Consider the following 27,285-nt stretch of genomic DNA (forward strand, 5'->3'; position numbering starts at 1 on the left):
CTTTCCCTTCTCTGAATAGACTGAAAGATCAGGCAGATCAGGCAGCAGCATTTTGTATCTGATCCTTTTGTGGTAAAGAAAGACAGTTGTCAGTCATATGCAACGGTGATGCTGGTACTGGTGTTTATATGACACCCCTGAAGCATCTTTCTGAGCCCTTAAACGGATTTGTTGTTAACAGTAATATCTAGCTAGAGTATTTCGGGTTGTGTCTGGTTGTATCCATTAGGTTTTGGCTCCCTGGTCATTTGAGAGGACTGAGCAAGAGGAAGGTTTGGAAGTCTTTTACTTCTTTGTGTGGAAGAAAGGTTTGGGTTAGAAGAAAATAAGTCAAATTATTTTGAGGGAATGGTCCAAGTTATGAATAAAAAAAAGGTTGCTTGCAGGCTTTGCAAACTCATCTTGCCCATTTCTCAGTGCTGTTGACGTTAATTGGGGAAAGCGAACCTGCAGCTCTTACCAACTCAGTGGGTTTCACCATCATGTTTCTATAAGAACAGAAATACTGAAAGCAGCCAATAAATATTTGCTTAAAATAGCGAACTGGGTGTTCTTGGTAGCAGGTGTAGGGGTCGCAGCCTGGACCTGTGGTGACACCCCTTTCCCCCGCGGGGATGTCCCAAAGCTGCCGTGAAACAAGGGGCATCTGCTCTGCCCGGGGGGGCTCTGCGCTTGCTGCCCTCCTGAGAGGGTCGTTCAGGGTCCTGCAGGTTTATGTCTGTGTGGAGCCTTATCTCCGGCTTAGCTGTCCCCGAGGGGACTAGGGGAAAGCCCGGGAAGGTAGGGGGTGGCTTTCCTCGGGGATGGACGGGCGCTGCAGTGAGGGGCCGAGGCTGGTGCCGGGCGGCGGCGCTCGGGGCCGGCGGTTTCCCGGGCGATGGGTGGGGAGAGGGGGAGGAGGAGGAGGAGGAGGAGGAGGGGTCCCCGCGGCTTTATCTCCCACCGGGCTCCGCCTGCCGCCGGCTGCTTCCCGTCGCCGCTCCGCAGGGCTCCGCACCGCCGGGCTCCGCACCGCCGGGCAGGGCAGCGCCCATGGGCTGCGGCAACTCCACGGCCGGCGGCGCGGGCGGGAGAGGTAGGGCGGCGGCGGGCGGTGCGGGATCGGGCCAGGGGGGAATGAGTGAGCATCCCCACGGGCAGCCCTGCCGGGGGGCTGCGGGTCGGGGAGAGGCGGAGGACACGCAACCACCCATCCCTGGCGGGGCTGCATCCCCCCAGCCCCACCCCGGTTTGGGGGATGCCGGCGGGGGTCGCTGCCCGCGCTCCCGCAAGAGCATCTTCCTTTCCCGAGGCTGATGCGCTTGCCCAGGGGAGAGAGAGAGGGTGATGTGGCCCGCTGGGGGGGGGCGCCGGCGGTGTTCTGGTGCCCGGGTTGTGGCTGGGGTCACCACCTCCAACAGTAGCCCTCCAAGGCACGGTGAGCTCAGGCCAGGAGCTGGACGTAAGGATCCCGCCGGGGGTGTAAGTTCCATCCTCTTTGCTTCCCTATAAGGCCATGAATGCCACTTCTGAAATGAATTTGTGCCACTTCTTCTCCTCTGCTTGCCGGAGAAGTTGGAGAATATTCCAAGATTGAGGTTTCTTGCGTGTTACTGTGTACCGCTGGCTGGTGCATCCAGCTGCCTCCCTTATTTGTTCATTGTTATTTTCAAAAGAGATAAGATCTGGGAAGATGGTGCTGGTTGTGCTCTTCCTCCCCCTAGCCCCCACAAAAAAGGAAAGTATATGGAAATTAGGATTAAGTGGACTTTCACCATATAGTTACAAATGTGAGAATTTCTTGATCATTTTTCATCCTAACTGCACTTGGCAAATATTGCCACCTGTTTCAGTACCTGCAGTAAGTCTTCCAGATACACTTGCTAGCTTCATAACCTCTTGAAAATATGCAGCAAAATAATGGCCAGACCAGTTAGAATTACTGGGTCTCCATCTGTTATCGTTTTGACTTACTTGATCCAGAGCTTCAGTGGTGCCTCAGGCGGTGCCAGTCCCGATTTGTGGAACTGGGCGTATCTTTGAACGTGAATGATGATGCCTTCTCCAAGTTGTGTGTACGTGTGTATGTTTGTGTGGTGTGTTGCTGGTTTCTCCCCTAAACCCTGCACTTCGCACTCATAGGAGTAGAGGAGGCTTTTCTGCCATTATTGCTTACTTGATTTCTGTTAAAATAATTATAAATTAGGTGTTAGGTATCATGTACCTCTCATCCATAAAGAATGCACTGTATGAGTTTGCTTGATCTTCCAGCACTCTTATTAGAGCTGTCCTGTCTGCAGATTTTAATTCTCTCCCATTAGTTGACTCCTGCATTGCTGAGACTGGAAGTTGTTTCAGTGTATGACCAACGTAGCTTCATATTGCCGGGGTGATGCTTGTTCACATCCTGTTTCTGTTTGCTGGGTAAAGGCACCACAGCAAGTATCAGAGAACTTCAGAGGAAAATTTTGGGTTGATTATTAGTCCCTTTGTGGTAGCTTCACAATTAATGTTGATCTGGCTACCCTGTGGAACTTGTACCAGGGCACAAATGAGTAAATGAATGTCCAATAGACCAACTCTGACAGCATTAGTATTTAGTCAATTGTGTTGAATTAAAAGTTTGTTAGTTTAAATAAGTGTGACCACTGTTGCATTAAAGGCAGCTATTTGCAACAGGTTTTGGCTTGTAGATTCAATTAGTTTTACTGAAGGTACGGCCTCTTCAATATTGTTATCCATAATACAATTGAACTTGCATTTTGTGGAAGCCTTTTGCATACTTTTTAGAAATAGTCCACAGATCTCCAATGGCTTAGTGCAGGTAAAAACCAACAATGCCATGTAAAACGCATAATAATTATAATGGAATTATTACTGTTGCCCTGATAAACCTTTCCAAAGTAAATACAGCTCTTAAAGGTCCAGTTCTTTTCTTACTTTCACCACTGTCAGTCAGGAATAACTATGCAGTCTATGGTGTGATAATAACCAACAACTGGTAATAAAAGTAAGAAGTCAGATGTCTGCTATTTAGTTTTTTCCATTTGGCATTCCTTACGAAGTGTGTCTAGTAAAAATAAAATTATTTTATGTTGAGGAAGGAGAAGATGGTTTTTAATCAGAATTCTAGAGCTCTTAAGGGAAGTGTAACTCTCAGTATTATCCCAAAAGACGCGAATACTGTGTATTCACAGTGTATCCTGTGAATGCTGTGTAAATACAAATTAATTTTGTAGCTTGCACAGCATGACTACATCTTTAATGCTACAGTTATGACTATTCTGCAGTCAGTAATGTCAAAGCTAGAGGTACATAACATATAATTAACCTGTAACACTCTCTGTCATATTATATGACTAAGGATAAAATTGTAGCATGCTTTACGGAATACATTAGACGTGTTACGCTCGTCCCCATTTTCTTACTCTGGTAAAATTTCTATTGTAGCCTAACTTGATTTTTCCTAAGCAGATGTATACGTAATGATAGTTCAGCTAATGGTATTATCTTCTGTTGCATGGCTAGAATGACATCAGAGGAGCTATCAGCCCTATGGTCTGCAAGATCTAAACTAATAGATATGATCTAGAATAACATTTCTGTCTGTGGTGCAGAACTCCAGAACATCAATTTAACAGCGTTTAAATTTTCCTTCCGGAGCATCAGACACTGGCAAAAGGCTCCTCAGTTGAGAAATGGCAACTTCTGTTATCCAAGTAAAGTGATGTATACACATCCTTCTTAAATCACCTAGCCATTTTATGTTAAATATGGATTATACTTATTTTTTAAATTTCCCATCACCCATAGAAAGTTTTATTAACAAACTGCTATTTTCCTGATGTTTTGTTACCTCGCTTTACGTATCCTTCTTTCATGTTATTTCCTGGTGTTTTAGAAGCTCCAAAATAGCTCTTCTTTTTTGGTCTTTTAAAAATACACCCTTAAACACTAATTTACTTTTTTTCTGAGTTAAGGCATTTCCCTTCATTCTAGAGTCGTTAGAATTGTTGTTACAATTTTGAACTGCCTCCTCCTTTCTGTATCAATTGTAATAGCAATGACAGCACCTTAAATTATGGTACTTGGTGGAGGCTGGCAGTCTAGCCTTAATTTAAATATACAGAGAAGCTGTTAGTCTGTGTGGAGCTTCAAATGCAGCCAAATTATGATGCAGGAGAACTTTCACACAAAGTTTAAACAGAACTATTAATTTCCAGTTTGGTGGAATGCCCAGGAAACCATCCTGCCATTCTACTTAAGATCCAACTAATTTTAAAAATTAGTGCTTGATCAGGTCAAGTCTATGTACAGAACTGCCACCTGATGAGTTGAAGAAGTAATTGATTTGAAGTAAATGGATATGATTCTGTCCTCAGTTACACTGGGGTATAAACAGAATAAAGTCATTGATGTTGGACTTGCTTCCATATTGCTGTCTTTTGGAGCAAATCAGAAAGGAGCCGAGAATAGAAAATTCATTCGTAATCTTAACTGTTGCTTGCATGTATGCATAATTTTGAGGGTTTTATTTGCTTTTTGAAACTATTATTTGAAGTATTTGTAGGAAAATATTGTAGGAAAATAATAGGAAAATGTTTCATAATCTACTGTAATGTCAGATACTGGCATTTTTTGTATCCGTGTTTTTATTCGTGTAAGTGGTTGCCTCTCATCCTTTTGGATTTTTTCTGAAGTTTGTGTCTTCCACGTTCGCTTGTGATGTATTTCTCAGCGCAGAGGAATATTGTCTGTGGCTATCACTTTCTTTCAACCATCTCTTGCATTTGTCCTGCGTTTACCGAAATCCTGCAGAGCCACCACAACAAGCTGCTGTTGTTTTGAAAGTGCAAAACCCCCTCTTACTGAATGGAAGATCCTTTTTTGTTCTTTTTAATTTGTTTAGATGCTATAGGGTTGTTGTTTTTTTGAGGGATCACAGCTCCACTACTCTAGATGAAATGTTTTTCCTTCTGTAATCGGGCTCAGAGCAATGTATGGCTGAATAGGTCTCGTTTATTCTGCAGGCTGTACTCTTGCTTTTCCTCCTGCAGCTCTAAAATGCCAAAATGTGCCCATGGTCCTACTATGTAGATGGTGTCAGCAGAGAGCTCATTCAGGACAGCACAGTACTGCCTATTTTTTGTGGCTGCAGCTTCCCAGCTACCCCTATTGCTGAGGTTAGGCAGGTTTTTGGAAAACCAAACCAACATGAGCCTATCGGGACTAGGGTTGTAGGGTCAAGTGCTGCCTTTTTTTAGGCCAAGCTGATAGAGTGGGAAAAAATGGACAAGCTCTCAAATATGCGATGCTTTTCTCAAGTCATATATCTAAAACATCACAGCTACAAGAGCACTAAGCCTTGCTGCTGTGGAACAGCTATGCACTGTTTGTGAACCAGTAGTAAACAAGATTCTTTGGCTGAACTTCTGGCAGGAGGAACTTGAGTAGCTATAAAATAACTCACTAAGTATTGCTCACTAAACATGGAAGAGTTAGAGAAATGTGTCATTGAAGTAACAGGGGTGAGGGTGAATGGATTGGACTTTAAAAACAAACATGTCTGTACAAACTGAGATGTTATTGGTTTCCTTGTGAAATAAAATCTATGTATAAGGAGTGTTCAGGCTCCCTAATGAAGAAAACTGTACAAGTTTTTACATAGAGATACTTATGGGTCACCTAGCTACAGTGGTGTTCATTTGTAAGCTCAGAACTCTTCCAGGAAGAAAACTTGTTTGTGAAGTGGAAGTACTTTAGTGGTACTCAAGCGAATTTGGACCAAACTCCTGTTTCACTTTTGCTAGTGAAATTGAGAAATAACACCACTGAAATCAATGGAATCCCATCAGTGGAAGTGAGGATAACCTGGTTCTTTGGGCTTATAAAACCAATAGAAAGCAAACTGTTTGTTTGTTATATGTATTTATTTATTATAAATAGTAAAAATGATATCTTAAAAAGTGAATTTGTTTTCACCATATTTAGTTCTCAATGTTTTTGTGTGAGGTGCATTTCAAAGTGCAGTGATTTTTTTTCAGCAGTGGTATTGTCTCTAATATTCAAACGAAAAAAGTGCTGCCAGGTGTGAACGCTAGTGGCACATCTCCGTTCTCAAATACAGGTTCATAGCTGTATAGCTCTACACGAAGCCCGAGCTGATGGGTCTGAGAGACAGCTCCTGTCCCCAGAGTGCGAATGCACGTGTACCGTAATGCACTGAAGACAGGTATGGCACTGAACGTGGGCATGGCATTGACATATGCCTGGTGATTGACTGGAACTTGAGTATCTCCACTGGGAGTTGTAGCAGTACTGTAGGCCCACAGTTCTTCTCCCTCAGCTGAGGTTTCAGTTTGCGTATTAAACACTTTTGGTATACTTCCTGTGAGGAAGGCATTAGTTTTTCAAGTGAGGATCCAAAGCGCTGAGACCTCAGCTTAGACTCAGAAAAGGCTCGGCAAAGGCCTCACAAAAGACCATGAACCTTTTTGGAGAAACTGAGTTTGTTTGCGGTGAGCTGAAGTTGAGAAAACGAGAAAGTCGTGGTTCTGGTGCAGAACAAGCACAGCACAGGAATAACAACTTCTGGAAGAAAAAATATATCTTGCTAGCAATGGAGCTGGGCTTTTCAGAACGTATGTTGTCTGATGTCTTGCTGATGCCTAGGCTCTGTCTAGATGTGCAGGGTGGTGCCCTGAAGGTCCATAGCTGAGCTGACTCTGGATGAACTAGCCCCTGGGCAGCAGAAAATGTCTTCCTCCCTCAGCTGAGGTCAAGTTTGCATGCAGCGCTGCAATGCCAGCCTCCCATCTGGACACAATCAATTTGGGGGGTTTATATGTAGTACCATGTAGATGTGCCTATAGAGCCAAAAAGTCTCAGAAAGCTGCCAGGTAGAATAAAGTTTTAAAGCAAGGACCCGAGCTTATTGTGCATAGAAGTGCTCCCTGCAGCTTAATTAAGCGTTTCTGCTGATACACATAGCCGTACAGAGATTTTGATGACTCTGGAAGCAATACTAGCAGAAGTAATGTGTGTAGTCTTATACAAGTCTAGTTTACGTTGTTGCTGGGAACAGGAGGGATAGTCAGGTTATAGGAATTGGGAGTGATATTATGTTCAAGAGTTAGCTGTAAAGAGAGATGTTGCCTGCCATCCATTCAGGTAGACAGTGCTGGAAGGCCTTGCAGGACTGTTTCTTCCTCTCTGCATTTGAAATAAAGTTGCGGAAGGCATATTCTTACATATCAGAGTGAGACAAAAGACGTTTTATATTTATGGATATTTTTCAGCAGCAAAAATAAAGTTTTTCAAGAACCGAAGTGCCATGGCTGGAAAAAAACAACCCAACCTACCTCCAAACCTGTAAATTTTCTTGGATTGACGACTGTAGTTTCTTCAGCGAGCTCAGATAACCTCTTCCAGCTAAGTACTGAGAGGAAGAGGAAAAGGAGAAGTGAAAGGTTTTCTAAAGTTTGCCCTAGCTTGTGTAATTAATAGACGGGATAATTTGCTGGTTACTCAGCTGAATGATATACCAGCAATAGCAACATGGCATTAATAACTTGGGAGGAACAGGAAAGAGTTTGTACTTGAGGGAATGTTCCTCTCCCAGCAAGAAGCATCTGAGTCACCAAAAAAAAAAAACCAAACAAAACAATTGCTGAGATCAGGCAGCCAGGTGGTAGCTTTTGTCTTTTTGCTTTTTTGTTAAATAGCAAGATTAATTAAGGGGTGGTTGATCTCTTTAGATGTCTAGGGCTTTGGATGGATTGTGTCCCAATGTTTATATTAGTTCTGTCTAGTTGTTTTATAAAACTTTGTTTATCTGGCAGGAAGAATGGAGTAGCATTTTACACATGTAGTGCCAACAACAGAGTCAAATGGCAAAATAAACAGGCATTCAGGCGTAACTGCTTGGTTAGTTGTGGTGACTTTGTAGCAGACAAAACCAACAGAAGACTGAGCAAAGTGAAGCATATAGAATTCAAAAAGGTGATTTTTGTCTTATGTTGCTCTCATCCTGAGTGACTGCACCTGGGTCCGCAGCAGCATCATTTTCACCCACTGAGAATCTGGCCCAAAGCTGTGTGTGATAGGCTTAAGGGACAATATAGATAATCATTAAGGATAAACTAGACAATCCTGAGAAACCTCTTCTCTGACAATAGAAGATTCCTGTTGCTATTTCTGCATTGTTTGAGACAGAAAGGCAGAAAAATGCTTACTGTACTATCGGTTGGTTTAGAGGATTATGCCATTATCTTGTAAACATGCACTTCTTTTTTTTCATTCTAGGTGCCACAGGGACTACTAAAGATGTGTAAGTACTTAATCTACTCCCTCAAATATGTAACTGTGGACTTACCTTCAGTCCTACCAGCCTTATACTAGATTTAGTCATACATGATTCACCTGGCTCCTAACATATAATTAACACCACCAGATGTTTATTGTCTTTAGTGACAGCTTCCATCTCTACAAAACAACTTCACGTCTTGTTTACTTTTCTACAGATTCCTTCCCTTGTTATTTCTCTAATAGAAATGTCTTCTTTCTGCTTCTGTTGAGAGAGTCGTCTCCCAGACGTGGCTACGTTACTGCAGACTACTCTTCCCTGTCACGTACCAGTACACCTTTTCCTGAAGGCCATTTCATTATGTGAAACAACCACATAAATTTCCACCAAAGCCTGTGAGGGATTTAAAGAGCCACTGAGGCAAATTTTCCCTCTTTGCAGGAGACCCAGTAACCCATCCAGACTTCCTTTTCAAAGTACCCACCTTCTCTAGATGTTCCCCGCATTGAAGATAGTATCTATCGGCTCCTCTGACACTGAGTAGCAGAGGGCAGCCCTACCCATCCTGTTTTTCTCTAAATGTGGAGGGTCTGAACCTCTATTGTCCTGTTGCCTCTTGCCAACTTCTGGTTTTCAGAAAAGCAGCAGCAAAAGATCAGCCTTGGCCCATTTTTCATTTGCTGATGCAGAAATGTGCAGGAACAGCTTTATTCAGACATAAATTTGTTTTCCTATCAAAGGAAACAGTAAAGAAGTTCTCCCGAGGTCTTGCCTCCTTCTATTTCGTATAATTGGTATTTGCCAGTAGAGTTTGAGACTGAGGGACCTGGGAAAGATTTTCATGTTATGCAATAGGAACATTCTTCAGTTTTATTTACTTCATTTAGAGTAACTACTCTAATTAGATGGAGGAATCCTGGTGTAGAAATGAGGGCTGTCAAGTCAGATAAACAAGTGGAGAGAAGAGCTTAACAACAGGCTTGTCCTTGCTATTACAGAGCACAGCTGAGAACTGACGACAGGTCTCACTTGGCAGATGAACGCTGTTGTCACAGATACTCCCGAGATCTGTGTTACCCGAGTAGTCTGTTTTCTGGGTTTTCAGTGTCAGACAATAAATAAATTACAGAAGACAAGCTTATGAAGAACCTCTTCTTGATACAGCCTGCAGCATCCATGCCCTCAGCACTTTTATATATACAAAACCACTGTTTTTAATTTATATTAGGGCCTTTTTGTTCAGTGTAGATAACTTGACTGACTTAGAACTGCATCTCTCTCTTTGCCCTTTTGTAGTTTTAAACTTTGAAATTGCAAGCACTGTCACTGTTAACTTTTTAATTTAGTAGGCCTGTTTCTGTGCTTAAAGGTATGGATGGGTATATGTAGAATTGCGTTTATGTGTGTGTAAGCATTTGTAGGGCCAGGCTTTAGGAGTTAACTGGGAACATCCTATGTATTGGTGTTAGATCATCTGTCATGTTTCGAAAACGTATTGGGATAACTTAGAAAAAGCTAATTGCTAGTGCAGACTTCAACAAAGTGAAAGGGTCAATCCTGGAACCATTACTCATTCAGATAAGTATAGTGGAGCCAGCTGAACCACCTGTGTGATAATAGCATGGTTGAGCCTTCTCGTCAGACATTAGAAATGCAGATCTGTTAATGAGGAATGGCAGCGATGACCTGAAAAGTCCTAAATCAATCATCCTAATATTTAACAGCAGATTTTTTACGAAGGAAGTAAAATACCAAAAAAACTATTTTAGTTTTATGGAAGTTAACAGATTTGTATTAACTAACATTATAAATCCACACAAGCTTTTATTTTATACCTTTTCACTTTTACCAGTAAAGATTAAAAAACTTTTTTGAAAAACCCAGATTGGTTTTGTGGTCAAATTTCAGTCATATCAGTTCTGATCCAGGAAAGCATTTAGGTGTGTCCTTACTTAGAGCATGCTTTTTGATACAGAATCTGGTTATTCTAACTCAAGAGATTTCTCATTTCTTGACTGTGACTCATTGCCAAGGCACCAGCGTCTCACGGAGTGAGCAGCCGGGTGGAAGGTGGGATGGCTGGATCCTTCTCTGAGCCCTCCTGGCTGGCCATGGGGAAGCTCCTTTGCCCTCTGGGCCTTGAGTTTCTCCACCAGTAAGGTAGGGATGATGATATATATGATCTTCCTATGCAAAGTGCTGTGAGATGGAGGGCCGTGCGGCGACAAGAAGGACATATGATCTGGGAATGCAATCTCTCCCTGTGTGCTCCAGCTCTCAAATCAACAGTGAGTCTGTCGACCAGCTTCACCCAACGCTCTAGCCCTCCTAAGAAAGAGAAGTACGTCACTGCTAACTGAAGAAGCTTAGATATAGGAGGGGTAAAGTATATGCTAGAAAATGATGCAATGCCTGTAATATTTGGAGCGTGGCTAAATTCAGAGGAAGATTGGTAACAGTAGGAAGGAAAGGACACAGCAGTTCAAGCCTGTTTCAAAATATTGTGAAGAAATCCATCTAATATAAATCACAGGCCCTTGTTCCCAAGAAACACTGGGAATCTGAGGAGAAGTCATCTGTCACTTGTGCAAAGTTTAGTGAATCATCTCTGGTGGTACAACTGGGCATGGCCAGAAAGAGTCCATATAATGCTTGGCACGAACAGAGTCTTAAAAGCTGAGGTAACAGAAATGTGGATGGAATGAATTAATGTGAATGCTTGTCATTTGATATTTAAAATATTATGAAAGATGGCAGCTTCTCTTACCATCAAATGGACGTAGGACTGATGGATGTAAAAACTGACAGTTGAAACAAGCATATTTTTCAGACTTAGGAGGGTGACTGGAAGCCTCTTGGGATAGACAAATCCTTACCAAAAGAAACATTTATTCTAGCTGAAAATAGAATGCCGTTATGTGGATTTGCTATTAAATCCACCCACTGGCTACAGGACTCCACCTACACTACCTGCTGAAAAACGTGCTCTCGGTTCCTCTGCAGTAGATGTCAACAACATCTGAGGGAAGATGCAGTGACACGGCAGCGGATCAGTACAAAGCACATTGGACTGCTAAGTTCCTGGTGCAGAAAAGGTTATCCTAGCTTGCTTTTCTTGGAGGACTCTGTAAATAGCAATATTTAAAGATTTTTTTTTTTTAATGCTAGGTTCTTCTTTCATCCCTGACATAAGAAGCAGGTAAAGATGCATTGGAGGTAGAAAGAGAGAGAGAAAGGATGTGCTGGACTCCTGTATCCCCATATCTGTGAGTCTGGGAGATGTGGCAGTCAGAGTGCTGCCGAAACCAAAGGAGCTTCTTTCTGCTCTCATTTCCACGCAGTTGAGTGTTGCCATTGCACCTCTGCTCCCTGGAACCACCCGTCTTCACTCAGCCTGGGCGCAGAAGCAGCGTCTGATGCAGTGGCTCAGCTGCCACCTCGACATTTGAACTTGTGAAATTTGTGGTCACCTTTCAACATGGGGCTTTATACTACAGCGTGTGAAGGCAAGAGGTGTGTGAATATGCCGAATAAATCAACTGGAGCCACATTCCTTCCCGTGCTGCTTAGAAAGGAGTCCCCAGAAAGGGGTGGAAAATGGCTTCTTCCTTAGTGCCATCACCAGATACTTCCCCTCCCTCCCCCCACCCCGACGCTTCCATGTTCTTCCTGTCTCTGCTCACCTCCTCTTTCTTAGCAGGACTACAACAGATTGCACCCAGTCGTCACCCAGCCCAAGAGCTGTGGCCTGTACAATCCCAGATTGTATTTGCTATTGCGCACGTAAGGGAAAAGGCATGGCAAAACTAGACTTTGATTTGTAGCTATTAAGAGGAAAGGAAGAAAGCAAAATGTTTTTAAAAAATCTAGTCCGCTTAATCATAGACTGGATAATTTGTTTTGGTGTGAGAATGACAGTAACGGTCCAGTGCTGCCCCGTTACAAAACATTTCTAGAAGAGAAGAAAATAGCCCTGTTGCCTAGTAGAGGTTGGTTTTTGGTTTTGGTTTGTGTTTGGTTTTTTTTAACATTGACATTAATTTCCTGTTGGACAATATTGATTATTATTCTTACAACTCCGTTTTAGAGGCTTTGAGCTGCGCATGAAGTTGTCGGTGCTTTTAAAGGATTCTTTTCTGTGGATAATGGTTAATCTGGATTATAGAAAATGTTTCCAGTTGTTTGAGAAAATCAATCCTGTGACGCATGCAATTGGTTCAACAGAAATGATTGTTTGTGATCTCTTGGCACCCAAAGTCCCTTTCTTAAAGCGTTGTCATTTTTCTTGCTAAAAATACAGGGCTTATTTCTACTGACTGATATACACAGGTTTTCCACTTTCTTCAGCTGGAATTCACCCCCAGTAGGACAGAGCAACTTCACAGTCCTCAAGGAAAGTTGTCTCTGCATTTTTCAGGTCGCGTGCGTGAGGACTGCAAGGTGGCTTAGGCTACATGGGGTCAGAGGAGGTGGGAGATGTCTTCTGAAATGGCACTAGCTCCTCCGGGGAGGAGTGGCAGGAGGGCCATAGAAAGAGGAGTTTGTTGCTCTGTCTCTCTTCAGTGGTAAGATGTAGGCAAAGACAGCTGATAGGAGGCTCACCCCACTCAGGGCTACGCCCTGCGTGAATATCACTTCGCAAAACTGCAGCATACTTAAATTCACCCCAAGCCTCTACAATTAAAAGGACCTGTGTACCCATATTCACTGTGGTGATGCAGAAAGGATAGTGCGCAATGTTCTGCCACTTAGAAACAAGGTAAGCGTAAGATAATTTCCAACTTGTAGCAGTATTTTTAAGGCATTTGCTACCCTTCCAGGAGAGTTCTGGATGAGGTTTAAGGGGCTTTTTTTTGCATTTTAGGCTGCGTCTTGCTACGAGCTTTCTGCACTTTGGAACAAAATGCCATTGACTTCAGGGTACACAGCCCTGAAGATTAAACAGTAGGCATATCTACCTCTTAGAATAAATAAATTACAATAAGAAATGCCATATATTATTGTTAAATATCATAGTTCAGAAATGCCTTTCAAGGCTACAGAATGGATTTAGCCCTAACACTGGGTAAAGGCCAGCTCTCAGTTTTTTCACCTAGGGAGCAGATCAGAAATTCATGGATCAGCTCAAGATGAGAAGTATCTTAACGTTTCTCCCATAGTCCAACTGGACCTTAAGGTGAGGATGTCTGGGTGAACAGCCTGTGCATGAGCATTTCTACAGTGGAGCCCTTCTTGGGTTGTGGTGCCCCCTTTGCTGTTGGCAGCCTTCCCTGGGCACCTCCATGGCCATGTCTCACGGCTCCCTGAGTGGCCACGGTGCAGGACTCCTTCTCGGGCAGTTGTCACAGTTGCCCCCCAGAGAAGGGATGAAGGATGTCTGTGGATTTAACAGCACTGAAGTTATCTTGCCTCTATTTTTTTACTGCTAGTTCGGTAGGTTCCAGATCAAGCTAAAATGCAGCTGCTGCCCTGGTCCATGCCCATCCATGCCAGCAGAGCTGAAAGTCCAAATATTTAGTCAAAGGTGGGCAAGTTGTTTGTATGAAGACTGATGCTGGGGCACAGACTGAGACTGCAGCACAGGTGCTATGGCCTCAGGGAGTAAAAATAAATTTTTTATCTTTTCCATACTACATTTGTCTTCACATTGATGCTGATTACTTTACCCCCTGCCCTGGTAAGGTAAAAAGAGAAGCGATTGTCCATTTATAAAGGATTAGTAACAGTTATTTGGTTTGCAAACAACTCTGACTTCAGGAATTGCAGTACCTCATTTTACGGAGAGGTTCTGTAACATCTTTTTGCACAGCTGCTGTGAAAATTTATCTGTCTTCATCCTCATTCCCATGCTAGCATGGATGTCCGGTCCCTTCCAGTCCTCTTTTGGTGGAATAGCAGCCCAGGCTCGTTCATATTATACGCGGAGCCTTTATGTTTCATGTTATGTGTGGAATAGTGTGGGGACTCACTCAGGAAAAGTGTTAATTTACCTGTTTCAGGCATCACTCGTGGGGGTCATGAAAACTAAGCTGCATCTATTCTCAATGCTTTTATTTCTTCTGTATGTTAGATTGGAAAATCGTCACTTTTTGTGCCTGTGTGAATACTTCATTGAGTTGTGGATGACCTGAATTAAACTGGGATCAGTAATAATCCCCTTCTTCCCTTGCTCCTGAATCTACCCAGGTGGTGATGGAGTATCTGAAAGAAACAATGTGCTAATGTGCTTTATATCTTTTGATGTTACAGAGCAGAAGAATCTGTATCGGATGATGACAAAAGGAGGTAGGTGCTCTACTGGGACTGGCTTTATTTGCAATAGGCTGCAGTGAGTTCTGCCACCAGATGTACATCCTTCCTTTCCTCCTCCTAATTCCCACCAATGCCACCAAAGCAGAGCGGGGGAAAAAAACCCCAAAACTCTCACGGAGCCCAGTATTGATGAATCCAGTCACTCCCATTAGTGAGTTGGGGAGAGGGGAACTTTGTGGCAAGAAGAGCACATTATCTCACAGCTGTAGGTGATGTGCTTGACAAGGGCCAGTGACCTCTGCCGTTACACCAGGCCCACCACAGAAGATGGCATTAGCACTTGTGGGAGATCTCTGCTGGGCTGGAAATCAAAGGAAGTGTGACTCTCTCATCAAACAAATCAGAAATCAGTCAGAGCCCTGAGGGCTGGAGGAGGTGTGATTAATTTGGCACTGAACAGGACAGAGCAGGGTAATGGGACTCTCTGCAAGTAGCTCCAGGCACAGCAGAGGCTCATAAGGACCCAGTTTTTCACCTCCTTGCATCAGTCCCTGCTTTTCATACGTGCCTTGAAGCAAGAAAATACGGTCTGCAGGGCCATGAAAGGGAGAGGATTGGGCTATGAAGGTACCTAACACCCTCGTGCTCCTTCCTACTAACAGTTTTCTCCAAGCGTGGCCCTAAGCAGGGGGATGCAGGTCTTATTTATTTGCAAGCCGAGGTGAAAGTGCTGCTTAATTGGTGTGGGCTGTTTGAAGTGAGGTGCTTCGGTGGTCCCAGTGTTGAACATTATAATCGGATTGGCTCTGTCCTCAGTTGGGTATACTCGATGTCTAGAAGAAGGTGGTCCAGTGGGGTTTATTGTCACAACAATTTGGGATTTAATGAAAAATATTAGGAACTTGAGCAACAATAGCTCCTTTCACAGGCTTGGGTCCCACTTAAGAGTTACAGCTAGCCTCAAGTTTTTTTTTTGCCTGGCACCATGTTAGCAAGCACCTGGCACTTAATGTGCACGTTTTTCCATAGCCATGGGAACGGAGGGCTCCTCTGAGGATGCTTGTGCAGAGGTACCCTCCTCTCTGACCAGCCATGGTCTTTGTAATGCTGCTGCGTGATGTTAACATTGTAGGGAGAAGTGTTACAGTTAAGCTCTGATGTCTCTTTAATTGTTTCTTTAAATCAGGAACTATGGTGGCGTGTATGTTGGCCTGCCGTCGGATGCGGCTGCCATGGTTTCCAGTCAGACGAAAGCTGCACCGAAAGGTATTGGAAGGTTGCGTATTGCATTTCTCCTCTTTTCTCAGTTTAATTTTATCTAGTAGGATGTATTTCCTTTAAAAATCAATTATTATTTCAGACAGACTGGCTAGCCTTGGAGCCTCTTAAGGCAGTGGGGCTATTTATAATCGTTAACATGATTGTTCCCGTTTATTTAAATTTTAACACACTTACTTTTGCAGAAGGATCCTAGAGCAGATGCTGACAATGTGGTACATTGTCTTCTGAACAACTTCTCCACGCTCTGAGCGCTCTGTGAATTCAAAGAAAACAAAACCCTGTTAGGACTAAGAGGCTGTCATAGATGCACTTGCAGAGCCTCAGAGCTATTTTTAGTTTTGAAGGTGTTTACTTGCATTGTGGTGAATTCCAGTAATAACAGTTAGTAAGTGCTTGCTTTCAGGTTTATTTCCGTTCTTACGTGAAAGCCAGTGGAAACTGTTTCTTTTCCATGTGATATTTTTGAACAGTGGGAAAAAGCATTACACTTAATAGGCAAGTCATAAACATGTATTTATGAAATCATGTAATATTGCTTAGTTTTAATATAGCAAAATGCTGCTGTTACATACGTACAGCACAATTTAGTCACTGGCGGTGCCTCCAAAATTTGCTGCAAAGCAAAAAGATGAAGAAAAATAACACTCTTAACCAAAATAATAGTAGCTGGTTTTGGAACAGTAGTACCTTTTATTGCATGTCTTTCTTAAACGGTGTTCTAAATTAGTGATATGTTGCAATGTTTTAACCATCTTTATCTTTTGTTTTCTAATTAAGATTAGAAGGAAATAAACCCATCAAGATGCAAACAGCTGGAGGTACAGTATGTCTTAATTAACGTTATGTGCTTGGCATGTATTTGTTGAACAGAAGCCAGGTGGCAATGGCTCCCTGTGCTGCTCTCCGGTGGTCTGGGAATCACCCAGTTACTTCTCCAGCTGCAGCATAACTCTTCTAAAGGCTGGATCAGGGGCCAGATCTCAGTGGTGCAGACATAAATCAGAAAGTGGGTAAAGTTGTCATCTTGGTGAGAAGTGAGAAGCAAGGAAACTCTTTATTACTCCGTTTGGGAATGAATGGAAACGAAATGTCAGTGTATTCGTCTTCAGCCACACCACAGCTAATCCTGCAGCAGTACTAAAACCTCCCATGAGAGGTAAGGTGCATCAGCAGTGTGTAGACCAGCATCTGTAGAGACAAAGCTTTTCCAGAAATGAGTAGTTTGCAGTTAGAAAACATCCTCTCCATTTTGGGGAGGACCTTGAGGACCAAAGTGAGGCACCCACTAAGTAACATACTGGAGCTTTCCTCTTGCTATGGGAGAATCTGGGGGGCTTTGTTCTCCACCAGACAGAATAGGGCAGTGAAAATGTATAGCCTCTATTCCTGACTTAAGAGTTTCAACTAACTGACTAACTCAAAAAAAAAAAAAAAAAAAAGTCCTTTACAAGTTCATGTCTGAAGATAAAGAAAGCAAGCTAAGTTTCCATTCAGAATTTGAAGTAAATAAACATTGACAACTTTTGAAAGGGAACTGTTTTGATGTCTAGCCAGTGGAGAGGGGGAAATTACAAAGCTGCCAACAATTTCCATAGGAAGCAGAACCCTTTCCTAATTCAGGTGAAGAGCAAGAAACAGTTCTGTCTGGTCCCGCTGCTGGATGCAGGTCGAGTAGAGCAGAACACGCATATACTGATTATCTTTACTCATGTCAATGGTTAAAGCTCCGTGGACTTTGCTAGGAACACTCATATACGGTGAGACCTTCATGTGGTCATCACACCTGATTTCAGTAAGCTGGCTGAGATGTAAGTTAGCAACACCGTCACCCTTGACCCTGGGCAAGACCGAAGCAACTTCTTGAGGTTGCAGCTTTCCATCTGTGGTTGATGAACAGAGCCTGGGTTGATTAGGTCCACGTCTAGGTGCTTTAGTTAGATGCCTGAGGTTGGGTAGAATCAATCACTTGACATTTTTTGCTATTCAGAGTAGTTGAAAGTGCATTTTGCCTTCATTGGTGCAAGATCAGGGCTTGGCTGCTGACTCAGGCTAAAAAAGACTTACACAGATGAGCACCTTTAAATCTGCAAAGGGTCCTCTTAGCTCCACGAGTTTATGTGCATCTGCAGGTCATAGGCTACAAATCTCTCAGCTTCTAATGACAACCTAGTTCTCTGGTTTATGCATAGTGTTACTGTATTGCTTTACCAGTCTATCTAAAGCTGTTTGTCCCTTTCTTTTTTTGAACAGTCTTCTACCAAGACCAGTTGCCAGTGCTTTAGAGAGAGCTGTCTTTGTGCTGAAGATTTTTATACTTACGTAGCCTTCCGGAGAGCAAAAGAGATCAGAGCACCAAAAAAATCTAAACTGTTGCAAGTTCCAACTACGGGTAAAGCTTAAAGTACAGCGTTGAATCAGTTTCCTATGATGATTGCATTATGGAAACCTCCTGCTGTTCTCCAGTGAAAAATGAAATTAGTGGACTCATGGTGGATGTTTCTGCACAAGAGCTAACTTTGATGATCTGCAACTTATTTCTCTGTGGCCATATTGCAGATTTCATCAGCTATCAGCTACGCTTCGTATATTTTCTCCAACAATTTTTGATAGATTTTATATAGAAAACCATTACTACTGTCCACTTAATAGTTCCTATGGTAGGTTCCTATAAATTAATTGTTAATTTACTTCAGAGTAATATATTTGACAGGTTTGCATCTTTTTGGTAATATTGCAAATTTTAATATTTTTGCTGTGAAAACTTAAGAATAGGATGAAATAAGCGTAAGACCATCGGGTTCTTTATAATTACTACCATCACTTTTATACAGTGAGACAAATATTAGTCTTCAATTTTCACCTTTTAAGAAAATATTGCTCGAGGAAATTTATTTAAATAAGAACAATGTACTTCATCATAATATCTACATGTCTGTTTTTATTTTCTTCAGCTTTATCTCTTTTATAAAGCATTACATGAAAAAAAAATACTAATGAACCAAACTGTTATGTTATATCTTCCATTCTGTTTAATATTATAATGACATTTCCTTGCATAAGGATGAAGTGATAGTATTTTCGGAGGTGGCGTGACTGAACTCCAGTGCTGTATCCTCCTGAACTGTAGAGGATTTTTGATCACTATTGGAGTTTTATATCCCATCTCTAAGTATCTCCAGTATGGCAAACTGTAACAGAATGAGTGTTGTTATTATTTTAGCAAACTGTTGTATTAAATAATGGATGGGAGGTTTTAAAATTCATTAAATTTATAGCAACTGTAGGTTTCCCAGATTGTACATTTCCATATGGTTGAACAAGTATTTAAATTATTAAAGCCTTTTGCATAATTCTTTAGTCAAACTTTTTTTAGTAGGACACGATATGCCATCCACTTTAAACAAACAAAGAAACCAAAAAACCCCAACCCACACCACATTAATGTATTACTGTAGATTAATGACCACTTTACATGAAGAAGTGAAACACTGTGAACCATGAAATTACTGCCCGTTTCACTGATGCCTATTGAGACGAATGAACAGCCATTGACTATGATCTCCAGAAACTTGCAGCTCTTGCTTTAAAATTAGTAGTAGTTTGTTTGGTGTGAGGCCTGTTAAAAGAGGTATTTAAAACTATTCCTTGCTTGTCCTCTTTTAAGTATTTGTGACATTATTTACTGCTGTTCTCTGGAAATCTGCCACTTGGGTTATCAATGATTTCAGGCTTCCAGCTCCTGAAGACAAATATACATCTCATGCTTGACCCCTCCAACCCTGAACCCAGATGAAATAAGCTTGAAGATTATGAGGTGGTGTTAGAATATCTCAGTATGAATGAATGAATGTAGATGACATCTGCAGAGTGTTGTTCTTGCATGGCAAGCTGCAGAGAACGCAAGTAACAGTGGGTAATAAACACGCAGGTTTGCTTCCCACCTGCTTCCCATAGCATAAGCGTATAGTTTCCACATCACATGTTCCATAAACGGTTTGCACAGTACCAGTTTATTTAGTACAAAGCAATTAGGCCTATGTCTGGCCTGATAACATTACCTTTCCCAAAGCAGAAAAAACACCAGTCGTCCTAGGATACATCATAGTGCTTGAAAAGCGGACAACAGATGCCAGTTATCTCCCCAGTTATTCATCCACTTCTATCATTCAGTTGCTGGGAAGAGTCATCAAAAGTGTGGACAGGGCTAAATGCAAACATCACTTGTTCTGCTACTGATATCTGAACCCCTGTGTGTGGGCTGAGGAGAGAGAGAGGTGATCTTTATTGAATAGCTCCTAGCAGTTGGTGGTGGGACAGTTGCAAAGGGTACTCTTTCTTGTTTTATGTCACTGCTTAATTTTTCTTGTGCAGATCTGCAGAGAAGTGTGGAGCATTTTGCAGAATTGGCCTCTTAACGAGTCATCCTCTGAATGTGTGGGAGGTATGGTGGTTTCTTAATATTTTTGTTCCTCTGCATCTTTTAATTTCAAAAGCTTACTGATCAACTGACAAATGTTCCAGTGTCATGGACTGGAGCCTCAGCAATAGATACACATTCTATTATGCCATGCAGCCCTCTACCCATCAGACTGCCCAGGGTGCTCTGGGCCTGTCTTAGATTTGCAGACTCTTGTCTTTTGTTTTCCCAAGGACCCACAGAGGGGGTCTGTGAGGCAGGACACTGTATTCTGTCTAGGCCAAATTCCACTTAGGGAACTGAGTTTCTGATCATCAAAATTCCTCTACGGTGAGCAGCATTTCTTAAGCCTTTGTTGATAAAAGCACATGACATTTCATGGAGAAACAAGTATATCTGCTCTTTCAAAACTTACAATTTATGGATATTTCTGTTAGGAAGACGAACACAAAAGAAGCCCTATAAGCCAGCTGCCAGCTGTGCATTTGATGGCGTCCTTGAAGGATATTTAGGCACTCAAATGATGGTTCAATGGGAGAATTGAGAACAGAACACAAGGAGCCATTGAATGGCAGAGTTATTATTAAGGAATATACTTTGGTTTTGTTAAAACATCTTGAATTACCATTTGTAAAGAAGAAACGTTTAAATGTTGGGGCTGTAATACCATTTCCTTTGCAGTTGTCACTCTTTCTCCAGCCAGAGCTAAGGAGCCAGTGAAAATAGTTTAGCAAAGACAGTGGATTCAGGCTTTATAATCTTAGACACTCCCATTTGGGATTCTTTGACAGCCCAGAAATATTATGCTTGAATTCACATAACAGACAACTGAATCTTGGGAAATTCTGGAGTATCAAAGCATAGGATTGTAATGACAGTTTGTGATTAGCTGAAAAACAATCCAGGTATCTTGTTGGATTGTGAATTTTGGTCTAGTAGTACAAACTACTTCACCTCGAAGACTGCTGCTCCTTTGAATTACGCTGATGAGACAGTGCATTTATTTTGCTTTCTTCTTAATGCAGAACCTGGAGCTTAGTTGTAAGGACCTGGTTCCGTGGTATCTGGGTAGTCCAGGTAGAGATACTGCCCATCTCACGTGTCCATCCACATCACAGTGTAGTTCAGGGGATGTGACATTGCTTTAAAACTTTGTGTCATTCAAGGGTTAAATCTGTCACTAATTGGGTTGCAGAAGACCTGGTAAAGCCCATTGTAAGGTCAGTTAGGACTTCATTCACTAGAAGTGAAATCCTCTCATAGCAAAGAGTCCACACAAGGCTGAAGCTGCAGAAAAACCTAAAGGTGAAATTTGTCTCTAACGAACGCAGAGGCAAAGTACTAAATTACTTGTTTTCATCCTGCATGTCTAGCACAGGAGTCTCTGCTGTATCGGGCTATGGTTGAACTGGCATCACTAGTGTATTGTTCCTTGTCACCCACACAAGTCTAGTGATTCTCAATAGTCATGCTTCCCAAGCACTCAGTGAGTCACTGCTGATCTGTTTTCTGCAAAGTAGACCGCTGTTTGGTTCCCATGGTGATCAGAAGTGACAATTATTACAGACTGCTACTACAGTTCCTCAGTTGCGTGTACCCACTAAAAGAAGCTCTTATCTGGTTATAGTTCCTCGGAGTTTTGCAGTACATCCTCACCGCTTCCTATTGACAGCAATTTGAACACTTCAGGTGAATTGGCTTTGTGGAGAACACGCTGGAGGAGAATGATTTGTGGAGTATTTTTGTTTTGCAACGTATTTAGAAAAAGACCAAGAAAATAACAGCTCTCTCGACTTTCCATAGAGCAATGGCGTGCCAGTGTTGCAGGAAATGTTTTGAGGCTGGGCTAAATGATTCAACTCTTGTTTTAGCAACAAACACGTGCAGAAGTTAGATTTATCATAATAGGAGTGATTTCATTTTACATGATCTGACAATTTTTACTGTAGCCCCGGGGTCTTCAAAGATTGGAGTATTTCCCAGACAGCAGACACCTGCTTGTGGGTGCTTAGAGCGGCTGTCACCCATGTTGCGGGAACTTCTGTGTCGTGGGTACTTACCTGGTCATTATTAAAATACCTATAAGCTGAAGATAGGACCCTGCTTGTGAAACAGATCATTCCGTGAAGTGCAGTGAAACTCTCATTAGTTTAACTGTACTGAGAAAAGAATTAGAAAGATACCATGGGATGGAGCCTGGATGAAGGGGATTTTGTGTGCCAGAAAGGAGGAAATAAGTAGGAGAATGAGGATTATAATATCATGCAGTGAAGACAGATGCAGAAGGAGGTTACGAACAGAAAATGACGTAAAAAAGGAAATAGTTTAATTAAGTATCTACTCCATTTCTCTGTGATTCTAATCTCTTGAAAACAGAGCAAGTAGACGACTGCTGCCAAATCGTTCTAAGACTGAAGAGAAATGGAATTTGGCTTATCGGTTCATTCCAGCCCTCAGATGTCTGAGATTGGGAAACAACTTATCTCATTTTTCTTTGCTTAATGCCCAGTGTAATGAGCCTATGAACCTTATATGTCCTTTTGGGTGTTACCAGGATATGTAAATATCCTGCCTTCTCTTTCAAAATTTGCGTTAGTGTTCTTTTTGTTTATGTCTCTCTATGCAGACTGAAACTTCTAATTACTTTGGAAGTTTGCATCACACTTGAAAAACCACTTAGTAGACTGAGAAAATATACAAGATGTAAAAATCATTAACAGGCTTAGCACAAGGAAAGATTATAGAATATGCGAAAAGGAAGTGAGAGCTTAATCGGAAAAACAGAGTAGAGTTAGAACCAAAGCTTTGGTTTAATTATGCCACCTATTTTGCATTTCTCATAACTAATGGATCACTGTGCAAATGATTAGTTTGGATCACAGCACCCTTATCGGTACTCTGGGAATTAGCAGTCCACTTACAGAGTTTTGTTTATGGTCTTTGATTCCTATGTTTTAATGAGAAATACTGAATTCCACCCTTAGCCTTCATTGCCCACTTTTTGTGTTGGCCAAACCTCAGTGTTGTCTGCAGGATGGCTTCAGCTCCATAAAAGCTGAGCTCACTGGATTCTTACTGTGAGGCTGTGATTCAGAGCAACATGCTAATTGGAGGCAGGTCATATTCAATAACTTTTGTGGGGGATACCAGACTGTAGGAAAATGTTAAGACTGTTTATTGGAGTTAGGGAGGTATTCAGACTTTGGAGAGAGTCCACATTGCGTCGCTACCAAACTCTACTTGACAGAATACAAACATAACACCATATGCATAAATAAATAAAATCAGGGAGGTAAGAACACTTTTCAGCTTATATCTAATATCATATTTATGTTTATCTGTTACTGGACACTGACCTATAACTTTGAGCTGTGAATATTTTCTATCAGATAGGTTTGCATTCCCCAAATAATATTGCTATAAGAAAAAAAACTTGGAAGGACTTCTGCTACCTGTGTTGTCCATAGGAGCCTTACATACTTTTGGGAAATCAACCAACAGATTTTCTTTAAAATTAAAAGATTTGATTAGATCTAAATATATAAATAGTATCAACTTGAGCAAACTCCAAGTATCTGGTTATTATAACAACGTACTTCATCTTTGAAGTCTCACAAGAAACCAGTTGCCTACTTCTTTTTCCTCTTCCAAATTGTGGGTTAGTTTAATAAATAAATGATTAAATTCTTTTACTGTTCTATCGAAGGAACTGCTTTGGATCATCGGATAAAAACAAAACATTTTTGGCAGGGAATTAATTTGTAGTAAGGAAACTCTGCCAGCCAGGGGAGATGGAGCTTCTATAAATTCCAAATTCTTTGTAATAGGATAAATAATGGTTGGAGAATTTACACAGCATTATTAAAGGGTCTTTGTTCAAGACATCATTGCTTGTATAAGCATTGCTTCTTGAGAAATCCAAGACATCCAGTGAAAAGAACCCTGAAATCAGTATATGGAAAATAATTTTTGATTTCTGATAATAATTTGCCAAGAGCAGCATTATATTTTTCCCTTCGAAATTCAAGAGGAAGTCAAATTCTCATCTGAACCAGTAAACAATCAACCTCTCCTTGCCTGCAAACAATTGCAAGCAATTCTCATTCAGAGCTACAGGAAAAAAGATAAAGAGTATTGACTAGCTCTATGATAGAGATATATACGTTGAAACTAATCCAAATCTTTAACAAATTAGACTAGATTAGACTAGATTTCATGTTTCCTCCTTTCAGGTATTTTTATTGAAACATGATATTTTTCCTTCATTTTCTCCTGTTGGCTGAAATAATCCCTGGCACAACATTTCCTCTGTATTTGTTGTACGAATGTGTACTTCATGCAATTTTCAAAACTTTGTGCACTATTTGCCATTTTTATCTCAAATATACCCTCTGGCATAAAACCTTGCCACAGACTAGATTTTACCCAAAGGGTTAGGCTCACGCCTTTGCTGAGGTGAGCACTCCAAGTGGGTGCCACTGAAGAACATCTTATCCTGAACGCTTTGCTACTCAGTTGTTTTTTTCAGCTTCAGTTGAAAAGTGGGTAATGTTGCCTGATTCTTCTCTAGGAGGAGCATTTACTGCACACGTGACTGTATCATCTTGGGATTTGGACTGACATGGTTGTAGGAGTCTTCCATTCCTCAGTGTAGGGTCTTGAAACCTCATCTTACCTCCTGCATGACACCTCCTTCAGATATGTCTGTGGAAGGCACAAAATGGTGCGAAAGTGTCTCCATTGCATTCCAGTTTGAGCAGTGATGTGCAAAAGAAGAGTAAACATTACTGGTAACTTAGCTGGAGAGATGACTTTGCAACATTGTGTGGTCTCTTTGGAGCGGCTTGAAATGATGACAAAAGGAACAAGATCATAAGGACTTGGGTCCTGTGATTCAATATCATAAATACCTGTATTAGACACTACGAATTATAGCAGTATCCCTTGTACTGTTATTGCGGTTGCCACAAAGTAGTTGCAGTCCGCAACACCTGCACATGTCCGTAGGTAGTAAGGGAAATTACTTCCAGTTGGCAGAGGCTGACCATTTGACCCGTAGGTTTTCTTGCCTAGGTCATGGGGTGTAGCTGAGGTGCACAGAGTGTAGCTCATCATAATCTGAAAACTCCCACTTTGCAGCCTGCTGGTTTGGCCACGCGGCTGTGCAGTGCACCTTCATGGTGTCTACCAGTGTAAATAGTCAAAGTGGTTTGAAGAACCAGCTGGTAGACTGCTGGGGCAGAAGGACACCTCTATGACATACTATCTCTGTTGATCCCACTGTCTCTTTGGTGCTCTGGGTAAGGTATGGTGGCTTCACACCCACTGAGGGACCAGCCATATATTGCCAGCGGTTCTCCCCAGGCCAGTTGTACCATGCCATACCCACACCGTGACAGCAGACCAGAACAAACAACACCGCTGTGCTGGAGAGGCTGGCCTTGTCTTCGACTGGCTGAAGTCTTAAATAGTGCTGGGATTTGTTTTTCTGCTTCCCTCGCTCTCTTAGCAGCAAAACCCAAGTGACTGCACTGAGTTGCCTTTTATGTGCCTCCTGAACAAGCCTTATGTTCAGAGCCGTGCTGGTGACAATCAAATTAATCACTATCTCATCGGCAGCTGCACATCGGGCTTTCCCGGCAGCCTCAGAGGAGGCGGGCTGTAGCCTTGGATGTCGGAATAAATCCTTGTCCAAAGTAGGTCAGCAAACCATGCCCAGCCTCCAGAAATGGCTTTGTTCAGAGACAGCAAATTTCTTGGTATTGCTGGGGATCGTTTTCTTCAAATGTTTTTCGTGGGAAATAATCCTGCAGACCTGGATGGCGATGATGGTTCCCTGGAGCCTGAACCCTCTGGCAGAACTTAATAGAAAAGATGTTCTGAAGGGAGAGAACCCCAAAGGCTTCTTAAAAAAAAAACCCTAAAAAATGCAGAAGGAAATCGTTGTAAGGAGCCTTGCTACACCTCTGCTGCTCTCATGTTCGTAATGTTCAATTGATTTATCCTTAAAACCTGCAAATGTCTTCAGTTTTGATTTCACAGTATCTATACATATAATTTTAGTAGTTAAAACCTTACCTTTTTTGAAACACTTATTTCAAGTTTTGAAAATAGGTACTCTGTGTGTATTATTTTGGTTTCCAGGAAATTGCCCCAATTAATTAACCATTTCTACAGCTCGTGTTTTTTTATTTTTCACTTTAGGGATTAGTTTTAATATGTGGACTCAAATGCTGGTATTAAAATGGAGAGTTATCTCATTTTACAAAATATTTAGCAATGACAGTGCTAACAGCACTGCTTGTCACTTTGCCACTGCCTGTGGCAAAGTTATAGTTTATGGACATAATTTAAAAATCAAGTTATTTTAAATAACTTTGCTTCTTATGGAGCTTTTAGGCCAAGTCTGAAAGATAATAGAGTCTATAAAAACATCATCTCTGGGCTACTTCAGATTGTCCTCTAAGCCATAAAAATATGTCTCTGACGTTTTTTCTATAATGAAATCCATGCTGTTGTCCAGTTTCAAGGTGATCCATTATATCTCTGTTCTAGCTTCTCTACAGATGCTACTATTATTCCGCGATAAAAAAAGGCAACCAACCATTTCTGTGTGCTCTGTAAAGTCTTAAAAGCAAGATAGCTTAAAATAAATGTTTGCATCCTGCTGTGTTTTTCTGACCTCCAATGCACTTTGGGCACTACTAAACTATAAATAACATCAAAAGATTCACTCTCTCACTCTCTCATGCTCAAAACCCTAAAATAATCAAACATTAAAAAATTAAAGAATGACAAAATTAAGTTTCTTGGTACATTTGTATTATGACGCATTTTTTGACAATGTAACAAAATATTTTTTTCACAGGATACATGCTAAAATAGATTAATCTAATTAGATATGGATGAAAACATATATTTTCCCTTGAAATTTTGCAAATACTTGTTTATTCATTTTATCATTGTTTTATCATTGATCCGGGCCAATTTGTTGCCAAGGAATATGTTACTGCCTGTGCAAGTTCGAGAATAAAAATATAATTTTTTCTCT

General features: G+C 41.5%; 1 protein-coding gene across 4 annotated transcripts; it reads left to right on the forward strand.

The window, feature by feature from the left end:
- Positions 1-920: 920 nt before the first annotated feature.
- On the forward strand, positions 921-27,285 carry C1H12orf75 (chromosome 1 C12orf75 homolog). Of its 4 annotated transcripts, none has more exons than XM_063321070.1 (6): positions 921-1,075; positions 8,284-8,308; positions 14,534-14,569; positions 15,723-15,812; positions 16,595-16,635; positions 18,068-27,285. In XM_063321070.1, exons 1-6 carry the CDS (start codon positions 1,033-1,035, stop codon positions 18,097-18,099), a joined length of 267 nt encoding a protein of 88 aa, XP_063177140.1. In that variant the 5' UTR covers positions 921-1,032; the 3' UTR covers positions 18,100-27,285. The 4 variants fall into 4 exon arrangements, with proteins under 4 accessions (XP_063177140.1, XP_063177131.1, XP_063177123.1 ...); XM_063321078.1 differs by having other exon boundaries at positions 922-1,075; positions 15,723-15,802; XM_063321061.1 differs by lacking the exons at positions 16,595-16,635; positions 18,068-27,285 and adding an exon at positions 16,688-18,058.

This window comes from Chroicocephalus ridibundus, chromosome 1, assembly GCF_963924245.1.
Source record: "Chroicocephalus ridibundus chromosome 1, bChrRid1.1, whole genome shotgun sequence".
NCBI classification, from domain to species: Eukaryota; Metazoa; Chordata; class Aves; order Charadriiformes; family Laridae; genus Chroicocephalus; species Chroicocephalus ridibundus.